Below are 22,116 nucleotides of genomic sequence, written 5' to 3'. Positions count from 1 at the left end.
TCTCGGTAATACTATACTCACACCTTTTTGTTTTATTTTGCATTAGATCTTCTACTTAAATTTGGGTTGACTTGCCTGGATAGCATTCAAAACAAAGATGTTGACAGTATCTTGATACATGTGACAAGAAGCACTTCAATTCAATAAAGCAGGCAAAGAAATGATCAAGGACGATTTACATTTAAAATTTATTTTTATGATCGTATATGTAGCATAATAGTGAGGTCAGCAGAAATTAACAAATGATTTAAATACGTAATGTAGTATAAAAATACAATGTGGCAATAAATAGGCATTTATAACTACTTGACAAATTCTCTGGAAATTGCACAATAAATATCGACTGGAATTAACAGCCAAACAGCTTTTGAAATTGAGTCATACTTAAAAGAAATGATCAGTGAGTGACCCAGTATAAAACAAAGATTTTACAGACTGTACTGAACAGTACTTTTTCAACAATTAAAATAGAGAGTAAACTGAACAATTTACCAAGCAGACCTTCACATTTGCCAATAATCATTCTTAGAAAATTCCATGTCAAAATAATAAAATTACTAATGCTCCTATCAATTATGGCTAGCTACACTGTTGGCCTCCCTGATGGCAAGTGCTACACAGCATAATTTAAAAATAGAGGTCAATTTTATTTTTAAAATATAAAATCTTTACTCAAAGGCGCTACCTCATGAAACAAAGGCTTTAGAAGACAGACCCTTTAGGAAATACAATAAATCAACCAAGGAGGTTAATGCATTTAAACTGTCCTCCTGTTCTTTACCTGATATTCATTCCCATTTAGTTCAAATGACAATACAACTTTTAAAACAAAAAGGTTCAAAAGTCTGTGTACTTTATTAGAATTTCTTTCTCTCAGTGAGTGCTTTGAGCATAGTAAATATTGGAAATAATGGTTAGTAGAATAAGCCACGAGAAAGTCCTTTAGCATGAATTAACAGTGTCATCCTCTTCAGCTGGATACAAACTCTCTCTCTCTCTCTTTTTGTATTATTGCACTTACCATGATATAATTGTCAGAGAACCTCAATATTCTTTATTAAGAACAAAACAACAAATGGAAATTAATTCCACCTTGAGAAAGTCAAAACTTCCTCTAGGTGCTACAACTGATGCACAGATTGTTAGAAAAGATCACCAAACTAACTTTCTTCATTCATTTAGGTGAAGAGTTACAATTACAATACCCACCTCTTCCATCGATGCCACGAGGATATCAATTCAGAGTTAACCGCAAGTATTTGCTGATAAGGGGCTAACATTTGTTTCATCTGGTGACCTATTTTCCTACCTTTCTGGTGGTGGAATTTGAATGAGAACATTATGGCACAACAGGCCATTTGGGCCCACGAGTCGGTACCGCCCAATTTACATCCCATTACCTTTTGAATGGCGGGAAGAAACCGCAGCCCCTGGAGAAAATCCATGCAGACACGGGGAGAATGGACAAACTCCTTGCATACAGCATGGGATTCAAACCCTGGTCCTGTGCTGATCGCTGGTGCTGTGAAACACAATGTCGTGACTGGGGGTTCATGACAATAAATTGTGATTCTGATGTGACCCACAGAAGTGTTACCACAGGGCTCACAACAAGTGAGCTGGTATACTGGTCAATTCTGCAAATGAATTATGATAACTCAAAATACACCTCAGGAATAAATAAATAATTTAGGAATATTGGATATAACAAAGGAAAATCATTTTATATTGATATAAATGCCAGTTTTTCTCACTTTTAGCATAACATAATATGCACAATTATTAGTTCATATTTTGGGAAGTTTGTATATTCAAAGATGAATTTTATGGGAAGGCTCATTGCAAATTACAATATTATATCATTATTACATATTTTTTACAATACTACTTGTTCTATTTCATCCTCAGGAGAGTCAATTACTTTTATGACCGGTTTAACTGAGGTGTACTTTGAACGGTGACGACTAGAACTGATGATGCCATCACTAAAGACTGTCTCACCTGTTTCATTTGTCTTTATCTGTGAATTTGTCTTTTCCCAAGGGAAGGGGCTGCTATTCCAATCAGAATTCTGTGTCATATTTATTAGTAAATCATCCCCCTTTGAAGTGAAGCCAATGCCACTACCAGAACCAAACAATTGATCCATTAAACTAGACTTTTTGTCTTTAACAGGCATTTCAAAATAGCCATTAGATTGCTCCTCTTTGTCGCTGAACCTCTGAGTAACCAGTCCAGATCTCCCACTTCCTTTCCCAAACGAGGGTGTGTACATACCAAAGCTCAGCTCATCATCCCTATCTGTGGACTTGTTGCTTCTGTGACCATAACTCTCTACTGGTATTTTATCAGATTCTGGAAAGATCCTGCTTTTTTGCCATCTTTCTGGGGAGTCACTTCCAACGGAAGATGAGTATGAAGTGTTTTCACGTGGAGAAAACAAGGAACTTCCATTGGTTTCTTCATCAATCTCCCGCATCTTGGCCAAAAGAATTTCTTTCTTGCGTCTCTCATCCATTTTTTCTGAGTTTTCAATCTCATCTTCTCTCACTCGAGTTCCTTTCACTCTCCTGTCTTTCTCCTCACTCTGTCTTTCCTGCTCCCATTCTGCAAATCCAAAATGAAATTTATGATCAGTTTTCTCATCTGCATTTCTGAGCAGAATAATGCCAAACATTTTTCTTTGTACATATCTTAAATATGTTAAGTGTAATTACAAAATAAGAAGAAAGACATCATTACATATCACAATACCAAAATGCTGTAAATGGGCAAGGGAACATCTAATATTTAGCCTTTTTTTTTTCTTTTTTTCACTGACTAAATTCACAGCCGTTCGTGTCGTAGCAAAAGTCAAAATTGTTTTATTATACTTAAAGTGGAAATGGTTATCTATAATTTAATATCAATTATTACTTCGTTGATACAACACAACTGTATTTTCAAATGAAAGCATATCATTTGATATGAGCAACTGAAAATCTCTTGGCTAACATTTGTTGTAATGCTACTCTCATTATCTGAAGTGTCCATACAGTCTTAATTTATTCATTTGATTTGAGTTTCCAGAAGCCACACAAATGACTACCCATTCCCACTTAAAAATAGAACTTTAATATATTTTGGTCAGCTTCTGCTATTAATAACAAGTTGAAACATGACTAAAGTAACTCTTGACAGCCTTTTCTGGGAGTATTGCCAATATCTCAATTTAGAATTTTGGTGGCATAACTTGTGGTAGGAATGAGATTTTTTTACCTATTTTATTTTTAAAAACGTTTAAAATTAAGGCATGGCAATAAAATGAACTTTGTTCATTATGTAGGAGGAATTTAAATGGGAGCTGCGAAATAAAGTACAAAAACATTATCTTTCCTTACATGGAGCCTACTCAGTTTTAAAAATTTTTTATTTTAAAAATTCATAGCATAACATTTGTGAAGGGAATCTAAATGAAATGGTGTTTTGATCTGATTGGGTCCATGGAGTTTTTTTTTGGGGGGGAGGGGTTGGAGATTGAAAATACAGAGATTGAAAACTAAACTAACAATATATATGGTATATTAGTTTCTTTATTAAATTTTTTATATCTCATGTATGAACTCCACAGCTGTAACTCAAAACATCAAATATTAAAGACAGGAATAATTTCGAATTCAGGTTTTTGGCAAGCGTTTATTATTTTTAATCATCATATCTATACCTCATTAATTATTGGTAAATGACAAGATTAAATGGTGTCAAACAAGAAAGACTGCAGATGATGGAAAACTGGAGCAACACATAATAAGCTGGAGGAACTCAGCAGGACAGCATCCAAGAAAGGCAATAGATAGTCAACACTGTGGGCTTTAACCCTTCATCAGGAATGGCAAGGGCAAAAGTCCAAATAAAAAGATGGGGGTGGGTGAGGTGTTGGAGCAGGGGTGCCAGATGAGAAATAAATACTGGTGGGAAGAGGGAAAAAAAATAGGGAATAAAAGTTAGGAGGTAAAAGGAGGAAGGAGATGTACTCTGATAGGAGAACAGGTCACAGAATCAAAGGAGTAGAGAACAAGAGGAAGGAAGATGTTGGTAATAGCCAGGCAGAGAGGGCAGGGAGGGGAAAGAGTGCAAAAGAGAAGGAGGTATGGGCCATAGAGGTTGGAGAAAGCAGGGGGGGCGGGGAAGGAGGGAGGCAACAATAAATTGGAGAACTTGATGCTAATATCGTCTGGTTGGAGTCTACCAACACAGAATATAAGGTGCTGCTTCTCTAACTGATGAATGGCTTCAACTTGGCAGTACATTAGGCCATGGACTGACATGTTAATATGGGAATGGAAAGTGGAATTAAAGTGGCTGAAAACTAGGAGATCCTGGATGTTGCAGTGGACAGAGCGAAGGTGCTCCATGAAGCAATCTCCAAACTGCACCTGGTCTTCCTGATGTATGGAGAAGGCTGCAGTGGATTCAATAAATGAATCGTACAGGTGAAGTGTGGTCTCACTTGGAGGGATTGTTTAGGGCCCTCAATGTTGATGAGAAGGGTCAGGAAATTCTTGCATTCATGAAGGTAAGTGCCAGGCGGTGATGAGAAAGAAGGGACGAGTGGACAAGGGAGTCATGGAGAGTATGATCCCTATAGAAAGCAAAGAGGGAAAGGGAGAGGAAAAGGTGTCTGGTGGTTGGATTCCAATGGAGGTTATGAAAATTGTGTTGAATGTGGTGGCTGGTGAAGGATGTAGATGGGGGGAAATGTGTGAAAATGGAGGAGGTGCAGGTGAGGGTTGCATAGAAAGTAGTGGAAAGAAAACCAAGATCACCGAAGAAACTGCCACATTAAGTTTCATTGTTTAGTGAAACTTAATGCACCATTTTTTAATCATGGACTTGTGGTGCTGACAGGCAAAGGAGGATGCACAAGTTATTTACTTCATTATCTCAAAATGGCCTGTTTAGCACGACACAAATTAGCACTGACTATTTCTTTAGGTCCACAAGATTAAACCTGGAGAAACAAATGATGTAAAAGCAAACAAAACTGAAGATCCTGTTACAAGCGAGTTGAATAAGATAGTGTGCAGCCACCATGATTGTCGTTTACACAATGCTGGACAAACTCAGCAAGTCACAGAGCATTCTTTACCTCATCTCCTCCATTTCTACACATCTGCCCTGGTCCTTCTGCCCCTAAATGAATAAGGACTGGGTTCCCCTTGTCCTCACCCACTATTCTATTGGCCTCCACATCCAACATATTATCTATCCTATGCATTTTTCCCTCACCTACATCATTTTTAATTTTAATGTAGACATCTCTTTCTTTGGCTTGGCTTCGCGGACGAAGATTTATGGAGGGGGTAAAAAGTCCACGTCAGCTGCAGACTCGTTTGTGGCTGACAAGTCCGATGCGGGACAGGCAGACACGATTGCAGCGGTTGCAGGGGAAAATTGGTTGGTTGGGGATGGGTGTTGGGTTTTTCCTCCTTTGCCTTTTGTCAGTGAGGTAGGCTCTGCGGTCTTCTTCAAAGGAGGTTGCTGCCCGCCAAACTGTGAGGCGCCAAGATGCACGGTTTGAGGCGATATCAGCCCACTGGCGGTGGTCAATGTGGCAGGCACCAAGAGATTTCTTTAGGCATACATGTATGCTTAATGTAGACATACAGTATGGTAAAAGACCTTTTTGGCCCATGCTGCCAAATTACACCCAATTGACTTACAACCCCTGGTACGTTTTGAATGTTGGGAAAAAAACCAAAGCCCCCAGAGAAAATCCATGCAGACATTGGGAGAATGTACAAACTCCATAAAGACAGCATGGTATTCTAACTCGGTCCCAATTACTGGTGCTGTAACAGAGTGCCGCCCTAATGACGATCACATTGTCAGATTAATCTTTTTCCCTTCTCCCCTCTCTAACTTCTCCAGGGACCACTCCCTCTGCAATTCCCTCATCCACTCATTGCCCCCTTGGTACTTACCCCTGTGTATGCAGGAAGTGCTACACTTGCACCCACAACTCCTCCCTCACCACCATTTGGGGCCCCAAACAGTCCTTCCAAGTGAAGCATCACTTCACTTGTGAATCTGCGGGTGTCATCGACTGCATATGGTGCTCCTATTGTGTATATCGGAGAGAATGGACGCAATCTGGGAGGTTATTTATTTTAGAACTTTCGCTCTGTCTGCAGCAACGACAGGAATCTCTCAGTTGCCAACTATTTCAATTCTGCGCCCCACTCCCGCGCCGATACGTCTAACCAGGCCTCATGCACTGCCAAACCAAGGTCACCTATAAATTGGAGGATCACACCTAATATTTCATCTGGGCATTAACGGAAACTTCTATGGTTTCTGTTAAGCCACATCCCTGTATCCCTCTCTTCCCATGCCTCTGTCTCCTTTCCTCTAGCTCTCCACCCCATTCACTGTCCATTCAGAGAGCTATTCCCTACCCTTATCACTTCTCAGCTTTTTTCTCTTGTGCCTTCCTACCCATACCTTCTATGAACTCCTTCCTGTGGGCCTTGTGCTCCACCCCCTGATCCACCCCCCACCTGCTTTTGCTCATACCTTGATGAAGGGCTCAGGCCTGAAACATTGGTTATGCAGCTTTACCTTTGCTACATAAAGAATTCTGTGACTTGCTGAGTTTCTCCAGCAATTTTGTGTAAACTTCCTGTTACAAGTGTCAGATGTCAAAAGAAGCTACCATTTCTTTTTATATTTTAAACCTATTGGGATGCTCTGTTAGACATTGCCAAAACTTGATTAATAAGTAAATTAATAAATAAAATGAGGGTGGTACAGTTGGAAGAACTGCTGCTCCACAGGTCACATATTTTTCCTGTAATGGGATGACAGAATGGTATACAATACCCCAAGTGAAGCCTAACCAAAGTTTTATATTGTTGTAACATGTCTTCCTTACTCTTCTACTCAATTCCCTGACCAATGAAGGCAAGCTTGTCATAAGCCTTCTTTATCACTAATCTACTTGCATGGCTTCTTTCAGAAAACCAGGGACTTAGACCCCCCCACCCCCCAGATCTTTGTGTTTATCAATGTTGTTGGGGTTTCTGCTATTAAATACTTTTCCCTTAGATTTTGACCTCCCAAAGCACAGAACCTCACATATTTCAGTATTAAACTGCAATGTAATTTCTCTGCCCATATCTGTAAGAGATCCTGCTATTTCCTGAGATAGCCCTCTACATTACCCTCCAAACTTTGTCATGTCCAAACTTACTAACCCACCTATCTATATTTAGATCCAAGTAATTTTGTGTCTTGGTACATCAAGGAAATTATGACTTCAAGGCAACAAAAGCAATTTGTTACATTCTATGTTGAAATAAAAATTCTACCCAAAGTTTTGGCTTGTGGACTTGAAAATATTCTGCCATTTATTATATCTGATGATCAGGCAGGATTTATTAAAAAATTGCTATTCACATTTCAAAATACACCATTTATTAAATATTATATACTCTCCTTCTAAGGAGCTTTCGGAATGTGTGATATCTCTGGATGTGGTGAAGGCTTTTGATTGGGTAGAATGGAATTATTTATTTAAGTCCTTTAAAAATTTTAATTTTGGGGCTCACTTTATTCAATGGATTAGGTTACTCTTATTTATCACCTGCCTGTGTTCTTACTACCTTTCAGATTTCTAAACCATTTAAACTTCAGAGTGGAACCAGGCAAGGATGCCCTTTAAAAGTCCATTGGTTTTCAGCCAGACTTTGGAGCCCTTAGCTATCATTTTTCGAGAATCTAATGATATTAATGGTATTTTAAGGAAGGGTACAGCCCATAACATTCGCTTTAAGCTGATGATATATTGCTATTTATTTCTAATCTTGAGACTTTATTGCCTTCTATTCTTTCTTTAATTTGTTATTTCAGTCAATTTTCAGGTTATGAGTGAACTTTTTACTTTGAATAATTTGGCATTTTCCCATTAAAATTTTAAGAAATTAATTTACCTATTTGCGAATAACAATCACTAAAAATTATAAAAATATATTCAAATAAAATTTTCTCACTTTAATCAAACACATGAGAAGTGCGTTATCAAATTGGTCGCCCCTTTATTGTTGGCTGGCCGAATCAACTCTATTAAAATGAATACTGTATATTACCTAAATTTATAAACCCCCTCCATAAATCTTCGTCCGCGAAGCCAAGCCAAAGAAAGAAGAAACCTTTTTCAGGCTTAACCTATTTTTTAACCCCAAATCTTTTTTTGATTCCCTTGACTCAATTTTATCTTGTTATATATTGAAGAATAAATAACTTTAAAAGAATGGAGATTTAGCATTACCAAACTTTAGGTTCTATTACTGGGCAGTCAATATATAAAATCTTACATTTTGGTCATATTATATTAACCACGAAGACTGTCCAATATAGGTCTCTTTGAAATCTAATTATGTTACTGTGGCGGCGCACATCCTCATGGCGAACTGGCCCTGATTGCATCACCACGTGGCGGGGCAGCCATGAGGAAATGACATAGTCAGAGGTTTTTCTCTGACTCCAGCATCCATTTCAGTGCACACCTTGGGCAGCGATTATGATGTCACAATGCACCAGGTGACTGAGCTCATGCTGCCCTTAAAGGGCCGCGCTGAATTTGAATAAAAACAGTCGTCAACAACCCTCAACGTGGTGGCTGTGTTTCTTCCACTGCTCACACAACCACAGTGGTGACCCCAATGAGCCCAGACGTTTTTCTGGACTCAAAACACCATGGATTCAGCAGAGGTTAATGCTTTCTCCATCAAGCTTCCTCCCTTTTGGACCCACTGACTGACTGAGAATAGTTCGGGCAGGCGGAAGCGCAATTTCAACTCCGTAGCATCTCCTCAGACGCCACGATGTTCTATCATATCGTGAGCGCTCTGGACCAAGATATGGCAGTGAGGGTGGACGACTTCATCCACCACCACCCCCCCCCCCCCAAAGACCTGCTGCTTGGAACTTTCGGGCTAACTCCCCAGCAATGGGCTTCCAGGCTCCTTCACCTAGATGGGCTTGGGGACCGTAGTCCGTCAACATTATTGGACGAAATGCTGGCCATGGCAGAAGACCGCAAGCCTTGTTTTCTCTTCCGCCAGATATTCCTGGAACAAATGCCAGAGGACATCCAGCTGCTCCTCACAGATGAAGACTTCTCAAACCCGAGGAGAGCAGCAGCCCGTGAGGATGCCCTCTGTTGCACAAAGAGAGAGAATGAGGCAGTCCTCAATCTGGTGACACGACCAGGAGCCAGCAGACTGCAAGCAGCTCCCAAGACCAAGCCAGAGGAGGGCCAGTCAACTTGGTGTTTCTACCACCAGCGCTGGGGAGCGCAAACCCTTAAGTGCCGCCAGCCCTGTGGATTTTCAGGGAAATGACCAGGCCAGCCGCCATTGATGGCTGCAACAGCTGGCCACACAAACAGCTTCCTTCACATGATGGACAGATCCACCGGCCGTTGATTCCTGGTGGACACAGGGGCTGAACTCAGCATCCTTCCCCCCACAGCATTAGAGACTCGCACCCGATCTCGAGGTCCAACCCTGCAGGCGGCCAACGACTCCACCATCAGGACCTATAGCACCCGCATGGCATAGATCCAGATCAGGAAGGAGAAGTTCCACTGGAGGTTTGTCCTAGCCTCCGTGGGCACCGCGCTGTTAGGGGACGACTTTCTCAGAGCTCACGGCCTACTGGTTGACATGAAGGGCAAAAGGCTGGTCAACGCCCGAATGTTCCACTGCACCTGACTGTACACAGCAGAAGCCCACAGGCCCAAAATCGCCGCCGCCAGGGATGAGTTCGACGATATCCTCCATGAATTCCCTGCCATGTTAGAGCCACGGTTCAATGACGCCCAGCCCCAGCATGGAGTCTTCCACCACATCGCTACACAGGGCCCCATCTGCACGCTAGACACAGATGGCTGCCACCTGAGAAGCTCCAGCATGCAAAGGAGGAGTTCTCCAGGCTCCAGGAACTGGGAATCATCTGGCACTCGGACAGCACCTGGACATCGCCACTCCATATGGTCCCAAAATTGTCCAGGGGCTGGAGACTGTGCAGGGACTACCGCCGGTTGAACGACGCAACCAACCCCGACAGGAAACTGGTGCCCCACATACAGGACTTCTCTGCCAACCTTCACGGTGCACGGATCTTCTCTAAGATGGACCTCGTGCGAGGTTACCATCTGATCCCAATGCATACAGTCAACGTGGGTAAGACGGCCATTATCACCCCTTTTGGCCTCTTTGAGTTCCTGCCTATGCCCTTCGGTCTAAAGAATGCAACCCAAACGTTCCAGCGCCTCATGGACGCGGTTGGAAAAGACCTGGACTTTGTGTTCATTTACCTGGACGATATTCTCATTGCCAGTCGCAACCGCCTGAACGCAAAGGTCACCTCCGCACACTCTTTGCCTGGCTGGCGGACTTCGGCCTCACAGTCAAAGCGGCCAAATGCCAGTTTGGCAAGGAGTCCCTCCAGTTCCTGTGGCGCCGCGCTGGTGCCGGAGAAGGTAGCGGCTGTTCAACGATTCCCTGAACCCTACACCCTGAAAGACCTCCAAGAGTTTACGGTGATGGTGAACTTTTACCATAATTTCATCCCTGGAGCCACGCGCACCATGTGTCCATTGTTCACGCTCATGGCCACTAAAGAATAGAATTTATCATGGTCAGAGGAGGCGGACAGGGCTTTCATCGCAATAAAGGAGGCTCTCGCCAATGCCATGCTGCTGGTGCACCCACGGCTGGAGGAGCACACTGCGCTCTCTGTGGACGCCTCAGTTTCGGCAGTGGGGCGTTTCTGGAACAGTGGCTTAATGGACAATGGCACCCGCTGGCCTTTTTCAGCAAGCAGCTGCGCCTGCCGGAGCTCAAATACAGCACCTTCGATGGAGCTCCTGGCGCTGTATTTGGCCATCCACCATTTCCGCTACTTCCTCGAGGGCAGGCTGTTCACAGCCTTCACAGATCATAAGCCCCTCACTCAAGCACTGGCAATGGCCAAGGATCCATGGTCCACCAGACAGCAGCGCCACCTCTCATATGTGTCTGAGTTCACGACTGACATCTGACACAGGGCCAGCAAGGACAATGTATTGGCGGATGTGCTCTCCCATCCAGCCATCAACACTCTCATGCCCGGCCTAGGTTACGAGCAATTGGCTCAGGCACAGAGGAACAATGTGGAGATGCAGGCCTTATGGACCGCCATCTCGGGCCTCAAACTCAAGGATGTCCAGGTGCCCAGCAGCCTGAACACATTGCTCTGCGATGTATCAACAGGCATGCCGCGCCCGGTGGTCCCGCTGCTGGAGGGTGAAGGTCTTCAGTCTGATCCACGACCTTGCTCACCCAGTGGTAAAGACAACCGTGCGGATGGTTGCGGAGCGGTTTGTGTGGCACAGGCTAAAGAAGGAGGTGGCAGAACTGGCCAGGAACTGTACCAGGTGCCAGACCTCCAAGGTCCAGCGACACATGCGAGCCCCCATCCAGAACTTCGACCCGGCGGTTCGCAGATTCCAACAAATCCACTTTGATGTCGTCAGGCCCCTGCTGGTGTCCAAGGAGGCTCGTTGCCTCCTCACGGTGGTGGATCGGGCCACAAGGTGGCCAGAGGCTGTCCCAAATAAGGAGGCCTCCGCGGAGACGTGCGCCAGGACTCTGGTCAGCCAATGGATCGCCTGTTTTGGAGTCCTGGTGCACATCACCAGTGACAGAGGGGCGCAGTTCACGTCTGCCCTGTGGACTCAGATGGTGAAGCTCCTGGGGGTCAAGCTCCACCACACCACAGCATACCACCCGTAGTCCAACAGATTGGGGGAGAGGTTCCACAGGCACCTGAAGGCACACTTATGGCCAGGCTCTCTGCACCAGACTGGGCGGACGAACTACCCTGAGTCCTCCTTGGGACAAGGATGGCACCCAAGGAGGACCTACAGGCTTCAGCAGTGGAGAAGGTCGATGGTGCACCACTTTTCCTGCCAGGTGAGTTTTTCGGCCCAGACCCTGACACCATGGCCACAGATAAAAACCTGCTGGCGGACCTATGCAGGTGACTGGCCTTCCTAGCTCCCCCACCCCTGGCACACCATGGTACCTGGCCGTTTCATCTCCCCAAAGAGCTGGACTTGGCCCAGTTGGTTTTCGTGCAGAGGGGACCACAAGGTGCACCGCTACAGTGAACGTACGAGAGGCCATACAAAGTCTTGCATCGGTCCGGTGCAACCTTCACCCTGGATGTTGAGGGAAGAGAGGAACTTTTTACAGTGGACTGCCTGAAGGCAGCCCATCTGGACTTATCACAACCGGTATAGACAGCCGCGCCCAAGCACTGGGACGGCTGTCAAAGTGACAGGACGCATAGCCGGTTTGGGGTGGGGGGGGGGTTGTGTGGCCCCACTTGCATCACCACGTGGCGGGGCAGCCATGGGAAATGGCGTCGTTAGAGGTTTCTCTCTGACTCCAGCGCGCACCCTGGGCAGCAATTATGACGTCACAATGCACCAGGTGACTGAGCTCATGCTGCCTTAAAGGGGCGAGCTGAATTTGAATAAAAAGTCATTGACGACCCTCAACGCGGTGGCTGTGTTTCCTCCACTGCTCACACCGCCATATTACAAAATTTTCTATTATTTCCCTTCTCGGATCCTCATTTCCTATATCTTTAAATAGATTAACTGATAATCAAGTGGTTAAACATACTTTGAGGTTCTGGATTCAATTTAGAAAATATTTAGGCTTATTGAGATTTTCTCTTTCTAGTCCTTTTTTTCCTAATTATTTCTTTAAACCTTCCATGATTGACAATAGCTTTTAAAGAATGGTAATAGATTAGGTATTAAATGTTTTAAGGATTTATTTATTGAAGGATGTCTTGCTTCTTTTGAACAACTGTCAGTTAAATATAGATTACCAAATACTCATTTTTTTGTTATTTACAGATTACTTTATTTTCCAATCTCAATTACATACATTTCCAATAAGCACTGATAAGAATTTAATAGATGTCATTTTTAATTTATAACCTTTTTATAATGGTTCAATATCTAACATTTTATGGTATGTTGTTTGGAATAAGAAAGGCTCCTTTAGAAAAAATTTAAAAGCCTGGGAACAGGACCTACTGCCTTTAATCTCTGATGAAACTTGGAATGTAATTTTCAAATCAGGTAATACCTTATCTTTAAGCGCCCACCACTCCCTCCGACAATTTAAAATAGTCCATAGAGCTCACATGTCCAAAGTCAAATTATCTTGTTTTTATGTGAATGTATCTCCTCGCTTCATTAATTCACGTTTTAGATATCCTAGAGCCTTGAGAAATACTAGAATGAAGTATTTCAAACATTTTCTGTACTTTTTAAAGTTAATTTTAAGCCTAATCCTTTAACTGCCTTGTTTGGTATTGTTGGAGAGAGTGGCATAATTCTAATGGCATCCGGTTTGCATGTATTAGCTTTTACTTCTCTCATGGCTGGGTGTGCAGTTTGCTCAGATGGAAGGACATTGCTCCACCTCAATGGCTACATGACATCATGTTAAGTTTAAATTTAGAGAAGATTAGATGCTGAATTGCTGGATTTGAATTTACATTTTCAAACATTGTAGGGACCTTTTATGAATCTCTGATTTGATATGAATGCAGAAGTGTTGACTAATAAGGTAATTTATCACTTTGATGAGGAATTCTTTTGTCCTCTCCTTACAAAACAGCTTTTTTTTGGTAATGGGTTTAATTTCTTTTTATCATAAAATATTACTGTAATATAATTTGATTGAGAATGCAGGGTACCTTGGATGAAATGGTATGATCTAAGTGTAATGTACTTTTATAAAAAAACTTTTAACATGTATTTTTTTATTATACTTTGTATTTTTCGATGTGGAATTTCAATTTCAATAAAAATATTGGAAAAGAAAGAAGACAACAAAAGCAATTTGTTACATTGTGCGTTGAAACAAAAAAGCCTACTGAATTCACAAAGAAATAAAAAAGCAGAAGACTTTAACAACTTGCAAGTACATACCAAGATTAAAGAAGGAAAAAATATCAAGGTGGAGGAGCATCATTGGATAAACATTGACATGAAATCATACAGATACTGAGGCAGTTGAGAAGCTATACCAGAGAGAGAGAAAAAAAGCGAGAAAGAGAGTGAGCAAGAAAGGAAGATGGAAAGAAAAAAATGTTTGTCATCTATATCAATTATCTGGATGATAATGTGGTAAATTAGATCAGCAAATTTGCAGATGACAGTAAGATTGGGGTGTGGTGGAAAGTGAGGAAGCCTTTCAAAGCTAGACCAGCTGGAAAAATGGGCTGCAAATGTCAGATGGAATTCAAGTGTAAAGTGTTGCACTTTGGTAGGATGAACCAAAGTAGGACTTGTATGATAAACTGTGGAGAGTGGTAGAACAGAAGAACATGGGAATACAAATAAATAATTTATTTAAAGTGTCATCACAGGCACATTGGCCTTCATAAATCAAAAAACTGAGTTTAGGAGCTGGGATATTATGCCAAAGTGTAGCAGACATTGGTAAAGCCGAATAATAGACACTTACCTGCTGTAAAAATATCAATAAGATTGAAAGAGTGCAAAGAAAATTTACTAGAACATTGCCAGGTCTTGAGAAGATGGATTATAGGGAACGGTTGAATGGATTAGTTCTTTTATTCCCTGGAACAGGATGATTCAATGGTTATTACAAAAATGTGGTTATAGAGTAGTTATGATTGGGGATTAAATATCCAAGGGTATCAAATCATTTGGAAGGAAAAGTAGGAAAGTAGGGTGGGTGTAATCACGCTCTTAATTGAGGATGAAATCATGGTGAAAGACAATGGAAAATCTAAAAAGCAGAATATAGAATCTATCTTGGGAGAGATTAGGAGTATTAAAGGAAGAAAAAAAAACACTGTCGTGAGTTGTACATGTGCTACCAAAAAATAATATTGCAGTGACACAGACAATAAACCAAGAAATATTTAATACATTATAAAAATGTAACGGCAGATGTCATGGGGGACTTTAACTTGCATTTAGATTGGGTGAATCAAGTTGGTCCAGTCTTGAGGAAGACGTCATAGATGAAGTCTATGATAGCTTTCTTGAATAGCATGTTACCAAACTTACAAGGGTACATGCTATCCTAGATCTGGTCTTGTGCAATGAGGCAGGTAAAATTAATGATCTTGCAGCGAGGGATCCTTTCAGATAGAGTGACCACAGTCTGATTGAAGTTCTCATTTGAATGGAGGGTGCAACAGATTGATCTAAAATCAGTGCATTATATCAAAACAAAGGAGTCTACAATGGAATGAGGGAGGAGTTGGCTTGGGTAGACTGGGAACAACTGCTATACGGTGGGACAATTGAGGAAGAGTGGAAGACTTTATAATCATATAACCATTCAAAGTACGGAAACAGGCCATATTGGCCCTTCTAGTCCGCACCGATTTACGTGAAGCTCCACTAGTTCCACTCCCTGCCCATAACCCTCCAACTCCCTCACATCAGAATTGACCCTGCCACAACTACCTCTTCCAGAAGATCATTCCACTCAGCCACCGCTCTCTGAGTGAAGAACCATCCTCTTATATTACTCAAAGTTTTGCCCCCTAACCCTTAATTTATGACCCCTTGATCCAATCTCCCCTACCCTCAGGGGAAAGAGCTTATTCACAACTACTTTATCTATTCCCTTCAAAATTTTAAATACCTCCATTAAATCCCCTCTCAACCTTCTATGTTCCAATGAATAAAGCCCCAGTCTACTCAATCTTTCTCCATATTCTAGATACTGCAATCCAGGCAACATTTCTGTAAACCTTCTCTGCACCCTCTCTACCTTATTTATATCCTTCCTAAAATTTGGAGACCAGAACTGCACATAATACTCCAAATTTGGCCTCACCATAGCCTTAAACAGTCTCAACATCAGCTCCCACCTCCTATATTCAATATGATTTATAAAGGCTAGCATACCAAAAGCCTCAAAGAGATTTTTCACAGACTTCAACAAATGTATATTTCAATTAAAAACAAGGCAGTAAGAATAGAGAGAATCATCTTTGAATAACTGAAGAAATAGAAGAAGGTATCAAACGAAAAGCTCATGTGTTCAAAATTGCCAAGAGTAGTGGGAAACTGGAAGATTGGAAAAACTTTAAAAAGCAAAAAAGAACCACCAAAGCAGTGAATAAAGAGAATGTAGCTTATGAAAGTAAACCAGTACAAAATATAAAAAATGGTAAGTTTTTATAAATATATCAAGCAGAAAAGAGTGGCTAACGAGAACGTATGTCCCTTCAAAGATCAGAAGGGGTAATTAATATTGGGTAATCTAGAAATAGTAGAGGTCAGCCTTCGCTGCAAAAAGTATATCTAACAGGCCAAACAGAGATGTTATGGATGCAATAGGAGGTGTGGATCTCCATACATTTTCTATCGCTAAAGAGGTAGTGTGGAGTAAACTAGTGAGTCTAAGGTAGACAAGTCCCATGGTCCTGATAGAATGCATCCCTGAGGACTGAAAGAAATCACAAAGCTATGGTAGAGGCATTTGTGATAATTAACTAAAATTCACTGGACTCTGGGCAGGTCCTGGCAGATTGGAAGATATCAAATGTTATGCCCATTGTTTAAAACAAAAGGATTTGAGAAAAAAAAGTTAACTGTAGCCAGTTAGCTTAACATTTTGAGTCAGAAAAATGCATGAAGCTATCATCAAGGAGGAAAGTGGTGGAAAGTGTACTGACTGGCTGCAATACACTTTCCTCTGCTATGGAGAACCTGTGCAAAAAGCCCTGCAAAAGGTAGTGGACACAGCCCAGGACATTATGGGTAAAACCCTCCCCATCACTGAGAATATCTACAGAGAATGCTGCCATCAGAAAGAACAGCAAGAAAGATCCATACCACTCAGCACACGTTCTGTTCTCAATCTAGAAAAAGGTATAGGTGCCACAAGACTCGCATCACCAGGTTCAGGAACAGCATCAGACTCAACAACAAACTCCATCAGGGAATGATTTAAGGGCTCTTTAGCACTTTATTTGTTGTTTTTCTCTATATTGCACAATGTTTGTTTACATTTCTTTAATTGTTTAGATGTGTATGTTGAGTCAGGTTTTTTCACTGCCAATAAGTGGTTATCTGACTTGCCTGCAGGAAAAAAGAATCTCGGGGTTGTATGTGATGTCATGTATGTACTCTGACATTAAATCTAACTCTGAAATAACAAGACATCTAGATAGAAATTGTTCCTGACATGTACTCAGCCTGGATTCAGAAAGAGCAGGCTGTGTTTGACAAATTAGCTGGAGTTCTTTGAGAATATAATGAGTGCATTGGATAGAGAACAGGTTGATGTTGGATATTTGGATTTCTGGAAGGTGTTCAAAAGGTGCCACTTGCATTAAGGATGTATGGTGTTGGGGGCAAGGTATTTGCATTTATAGAAGATTGGTTAACTAAAAGAAGGCAGAGTTGGGATAATTAGGTGTTTCTCCAGTAGGCTATCAGATGTGAACAGAGTGCCATAGAGTTCAATGCGCTGCCTGCAACTGTTCATGATATAAATTAATGAATTACAGGAGGGGCTGAGTGTAGGGTATCTTATTTTTCTGATGACACTAAATTGAGTGGAAAAGCAAATTGTGTAAAGGATGCAGAGAATCTACAAAGGGACACAAATGGGTTAACTGAGCAGGCAAAGGTTTGACAGATCTAATGCAATGTTGTAACATAATCCTTTTTAATTTTCTTATGTTCTTATGAAAATGCTTCCTGAAGTCCACTCCATCTAGCCTCCTTGAGGTTTTATGAACCTCAATCATGTCTCTTGTTAACCTTTGCCACTCCAAGGAAAATAGATCCAGCCTCTCTAGTCTTTGTTCATAAATGAAAGACTCCAACCCAGCAAGATTCTGGTACTTCTCCTCTGCACCCTCTCTCGCACTGTCCTTCCTATGGTGTGCTGACCAGAACTGCATGCTATACTCCAGCTGAGGTCTGATCAATGTTTTATAAATTTGAAGCATGATCTCTTTATGGTGCTTTTCAATGATCTTGAAGGCAACAGCACATGGTTTGTGGGGGGTGGGGGGAGGGAGATAAATGGAAATTGGAGGTTGATATCAATGACATCTGATTGGAGACTGCTGAGATGAAATACAAGATATTATCCATCCAATTTATGAGTAGCCTCAACTTGACAGGACTTGAGGCCATTGTCAGACATGTCAGTGTGGCAATGGAATGTGGAATTGGAGTGGGTGACCACTAGGAGGTCCTTGCTGTTGAAGCTTTCTCTTATTCATCTCTTATTTATCTGGCTTAAACTCCATCTGCAACTTCTCAGCCCATTTCAACAAAACATTAACGTCACCCTGCAGTCTAAGACTACTCTCATTATCAATGTTGAGTCCATCTGGGTAAAGATTAAGAAAGGGAAAGGGGGAAAAAAAAATTAATGGTGGGAGTTGTCTATCACCTATCAAATAACAATAGCACAGTGGCACAGACAATTAACTGAGAGGGAACTGAGGCATGTAAGAACAGAATGGCAGTTGTCATGGGGACTTAAACTTCTGCGTAGATTGGGAAAATCAAGATAGTCAAGAGAGTCTGGAGGATGATTTCATAGAATGTATCCATGATAGCTTTCTTGAGCAGCACGTTAAGGAACCAACAAGGGAGAATGCCATTTTAGATCTAGCATCGTTCAATGAGATAGGTTAAAATTATCAGTCTAGTAGTTAGGGACCCTCTTGGAAAAAGCGATCACTGTATGATTGAATTTCTCAAACAGAGGGTGTAATATTTAGATCTAAAACTAGAGTATTATGCTTGAACAGGGGAGACTACAACTGGATGAGGGAAGAATTGGTCAGTGTGGACTGGGAGCACAGGCTAGTTGGCAGAACAGTTGAGAAACAGTGAAAGAATTTCAAAGAGATGTTTTCAGTTAAAAATATATTTCCGTTAAAAATAAGGGCAGTAAGAGAGGGAGGAGCCAGCCTTAGATAACTAAGGAAATAACGGAAAGTACAAAATTAAAAGCTCATGGGTACAAGTCGCCAAGAGTAGTGGGAAACTGAAGGATTGGGAAAACTTCAAAAGGCAACAAAGGACAACTAAACGAGAAATAAGGAAAGGGAAGAAGGATTCTGAAGGAAAATTAGCACAAAGTATAAAAACAGCAAAAAATTTTTATAAATATATAAAATGGAAGAGGGTGGTTAGAGTCAACACAGGCCCTTTGGAAGATAAGAAAGGGAAATTAATATAGAGTAAGGAGGAAATGGCTGAGGAATTTAACAGATATTATGTGTCAGTCTTCACGGAAGAAGATACATTCAACATGCCAAAGTGTGGCATTAGGGATGCGAAGGGAGTTGAGGGCCTCGATAAAATAATTGTTACCAAAAACATAGTCATGAGTAAACTAATGGGATTGAAGGAGGACAAATCGCTTGTCCTGATGGGATGCATCCCAGAGTACTGAGGGAAACGGTGGGAGTGATAGTCAATGCGTTGGTAGTCATTTACCAAAATTCTCTGGATTCTGGGCAGGTCCCAGCAGATTGGAAAACAGCAAATATCATGCCATTTTTTTTTAAAAAGGGATGTAGGCAGAAGACGGGTATCGCAGACGCAGCATGGATTCAGAAAGGGCAGGTCTTGTTTGACAAACTTTCTGGAATTCTTTGAGGATATAATGGGCGTGGTAGATAGAGGGGAACAGGATGATTTGGATTTAAAGAAGCTGTTTGATAAGGTGCCACACAAGAGACTTATCAGTAAGATACAGATGAATAGAGTAAGGGGAAGTATATTGGCATGGATTGAGAATTAGTTAAATGACAGAAGGCAGAGAGTTGGGATAAATGGGTGTTTTTCTGATTGGCAGACAGTGGTAAGTGGGGGGCTGCAGGGCCCACAGCTGTTCACCAGTTACATTGGTGATTTGAAAAAAGGGGACAGAGTGTCATGTAGCCAAGTTTGTGGATGATTGAGTGCAGAAGCAAATTGTACAGAGGATGTGGAGAGGATGCAGAAAGATATAGTTAAGTGAGGTTTATGGGCAAAGGTCTGGCAGATGGAGTTCAACATTAGTAAATGCGAGGTCATCCACTTTGGTTGGAAAAATATTATTATTTAAATGGTGAAAGACTGCAGCATCCCAAGAAGGACTTGGGAGTGCTTGTGCATGAATCGCAAAAAGTTGGGTTACAGGTACAAGAGGGCATAAAGAAAGTAAATGGAATGTTTGCCTTTGTTGCTAGAGGAATTGAATTTAAGAGCAGGGAGGTCATGCTGCAACTATACAAGGTACTGGTGAGGCTACACCTGGAGTACTCCATACTTGAGGAAGGGAAGACTGGCCTTGGAGGCAGTCCAGAGGAGATTCACCAGGTTGATCCCGGAAATGAGGGGGTTGACGTACAAGAAGGATCTATATTGCCTGGAATTATAATCATTTGAATTCAGAAGAATGAGAGGAGATCTTATAACAACATATAAAATCATGAATGGGATAGATATGACAGGAAAATTGTTTTCACTGGTAGGTGAGATCAGAACTAGTGGACACAGCCTCAGAATTCAGTGGAGTAGATGTAAAAACGGTTTCCCAGAGAGTAGTGAATCTGTGGAATTCTCCACCTAGAGAAGCAGTTGAGGCTCCTTCATTAAACATATTCAAGGTTCAGTTATATAGATTTTTTACATAAAAAAGGAATTAAGAGATATGAAGAAAAGGCAGGTAGGTGGAGTTGAGTCAATGATCAGATCAGTCATGATCTTATCGAATGGCAGAGAAGGCTTGATGGGCCAGATCAACAACTTCATCAATCTTTGCATCATCTGTGAACATAATTATCATTCTTTCAAGTCATTCATATTTGTTACTAAGAGCGAGGGTACTAGCATTAATCCTTGTGGAACAAGCAGTCAATCATAAAATCGGCCATCTACCCCCATCCTCCTTCTCCTCTCAAGCCAATTTTGGATCCAATTAACCATCTTCCCCACAATCTATGGGCCCTCACCTCTTTGATCAGTCTCCTATTTTGTCAAGTTCTGAAAGTGCCTTTAAAAACACTTGGAAAGACAAGAATAGATCAAATGTTTTATCTCAAGCACAAAAACATTCTGAGCAAGGTAAGTGAATTGACATATCTTAATTCAAATTATTGTAATCTAATTTTGCTTAACATTATAGAATAATATACTTCCCTCAACAATGTTTGGGAGAAAGATACTTTTTTCCTTTGTTTGCCCGCGCTCCAGTTTTCAAATTGTAATCAGACAATTCACATGTAATTAAAGTACATATTCCAGATTTTATTCAATGATTTTTATAGATATTTAGGTTTGACCATGTAGAAATTAGAGGACCTTTTATACAGTAAGAGACATCGCCCAAACCTTAGGATTACCAAAATAAACAGTTTGGAACATCATTAAGAAGAAAGCGTACTGGTGAGTAAAATGATCACAAAGAGACTGGTTTTCCAATGAAGACGTCCATTGCTGATGACTGAAGAATTCTCATAATTAAAATAAAAATCCCCAAATGTATATCCGACAGACCAGAAACACTCTTCAGGAGGCAGGTGTGGATGTGTCAATGACTACTGTCCGCAGAAGAATTCATGAATAAAATCTTGCTACACTGCAAGATCCAAACCATGGGAAAGCTGGTCTGCTTTGGATCTTGGGCTTCCTTTATGCCTCCACACTTTGCTCTTGCCATCACTCTGATGCAGATTAATCTTGGTCTCATCTGTCCACAAGTCCTTTTTACAGAATTCTTCAGGTTCTTTCAAATATTTCTTGGCAAACTTTCTGTGACTAACTAGTGGTTTACATCTTGCAATGTAGTTTTTATATTTTCATGAAGTCTTAGGCAGGCAGTAGTCATTGATATGTCCACACCTGCCTCCTGAAGAGTATTTCTAATCTATCAGACATATGTTTGGGGATTTTTCTTGGAATACTAGTCCCTTTGTGATCACTTAGCTCACCAGGACACTCTTTCTTCTTAATGATGTTCCAAATTGTTGATTTTGGTCATCCTAATCTTTGGGCGA

At 41.4% G+C, this 22,116-nt stretch overlaps 1 protein-coding gene across 8 annotated transcripts in view; it reads right to left on the bottom strand.

Annotated features, from left to right (window-relative positions):
• Positions 1 to 203: 203 nt before the first annotated feature.
• lca5 (lebercilin LCA5) overlaps positions 204 to 22,116 on the bottom strand; it is a 107,830-nt gene continuing 85,917 nt past the window's right edge. For all 8 annotated transcript variants that reach the window (XM_069887407.1, XM_069887412.1, XM_069887411.1 and 5 more), the window contains one exon: positions 204 to 2,607. In XM_069887407.1, the coding sequence (XP_069743508.1) occupies positions 1,877 to 2,607 (731 nt within the window). In that variant the 3' untranslated portion in view covers positions 204 to 1,876. The remainder of the gene's footprint in view (positions 2,608 to 22,116) is intronic.

Source organism: Narcine bancroftii, chromosome 6, assembly GCF_036971445.1.
Source record: "Narcine bancroftii isolate sNarBan1 chromosome 6, sNarBan1.hap1, whole genome shotgun sequence".
NCBI classification, from domain to species: domain Eukaryota; kingdom Metazoa; phylum Chordata; class Chondrichthyes; order Torpediniformes; family Narcinidae; genus Narcine; species Narcine bancroftii.
This window is presented reverse-complemented; position numbering and strand designations above follow the sequence as displayed.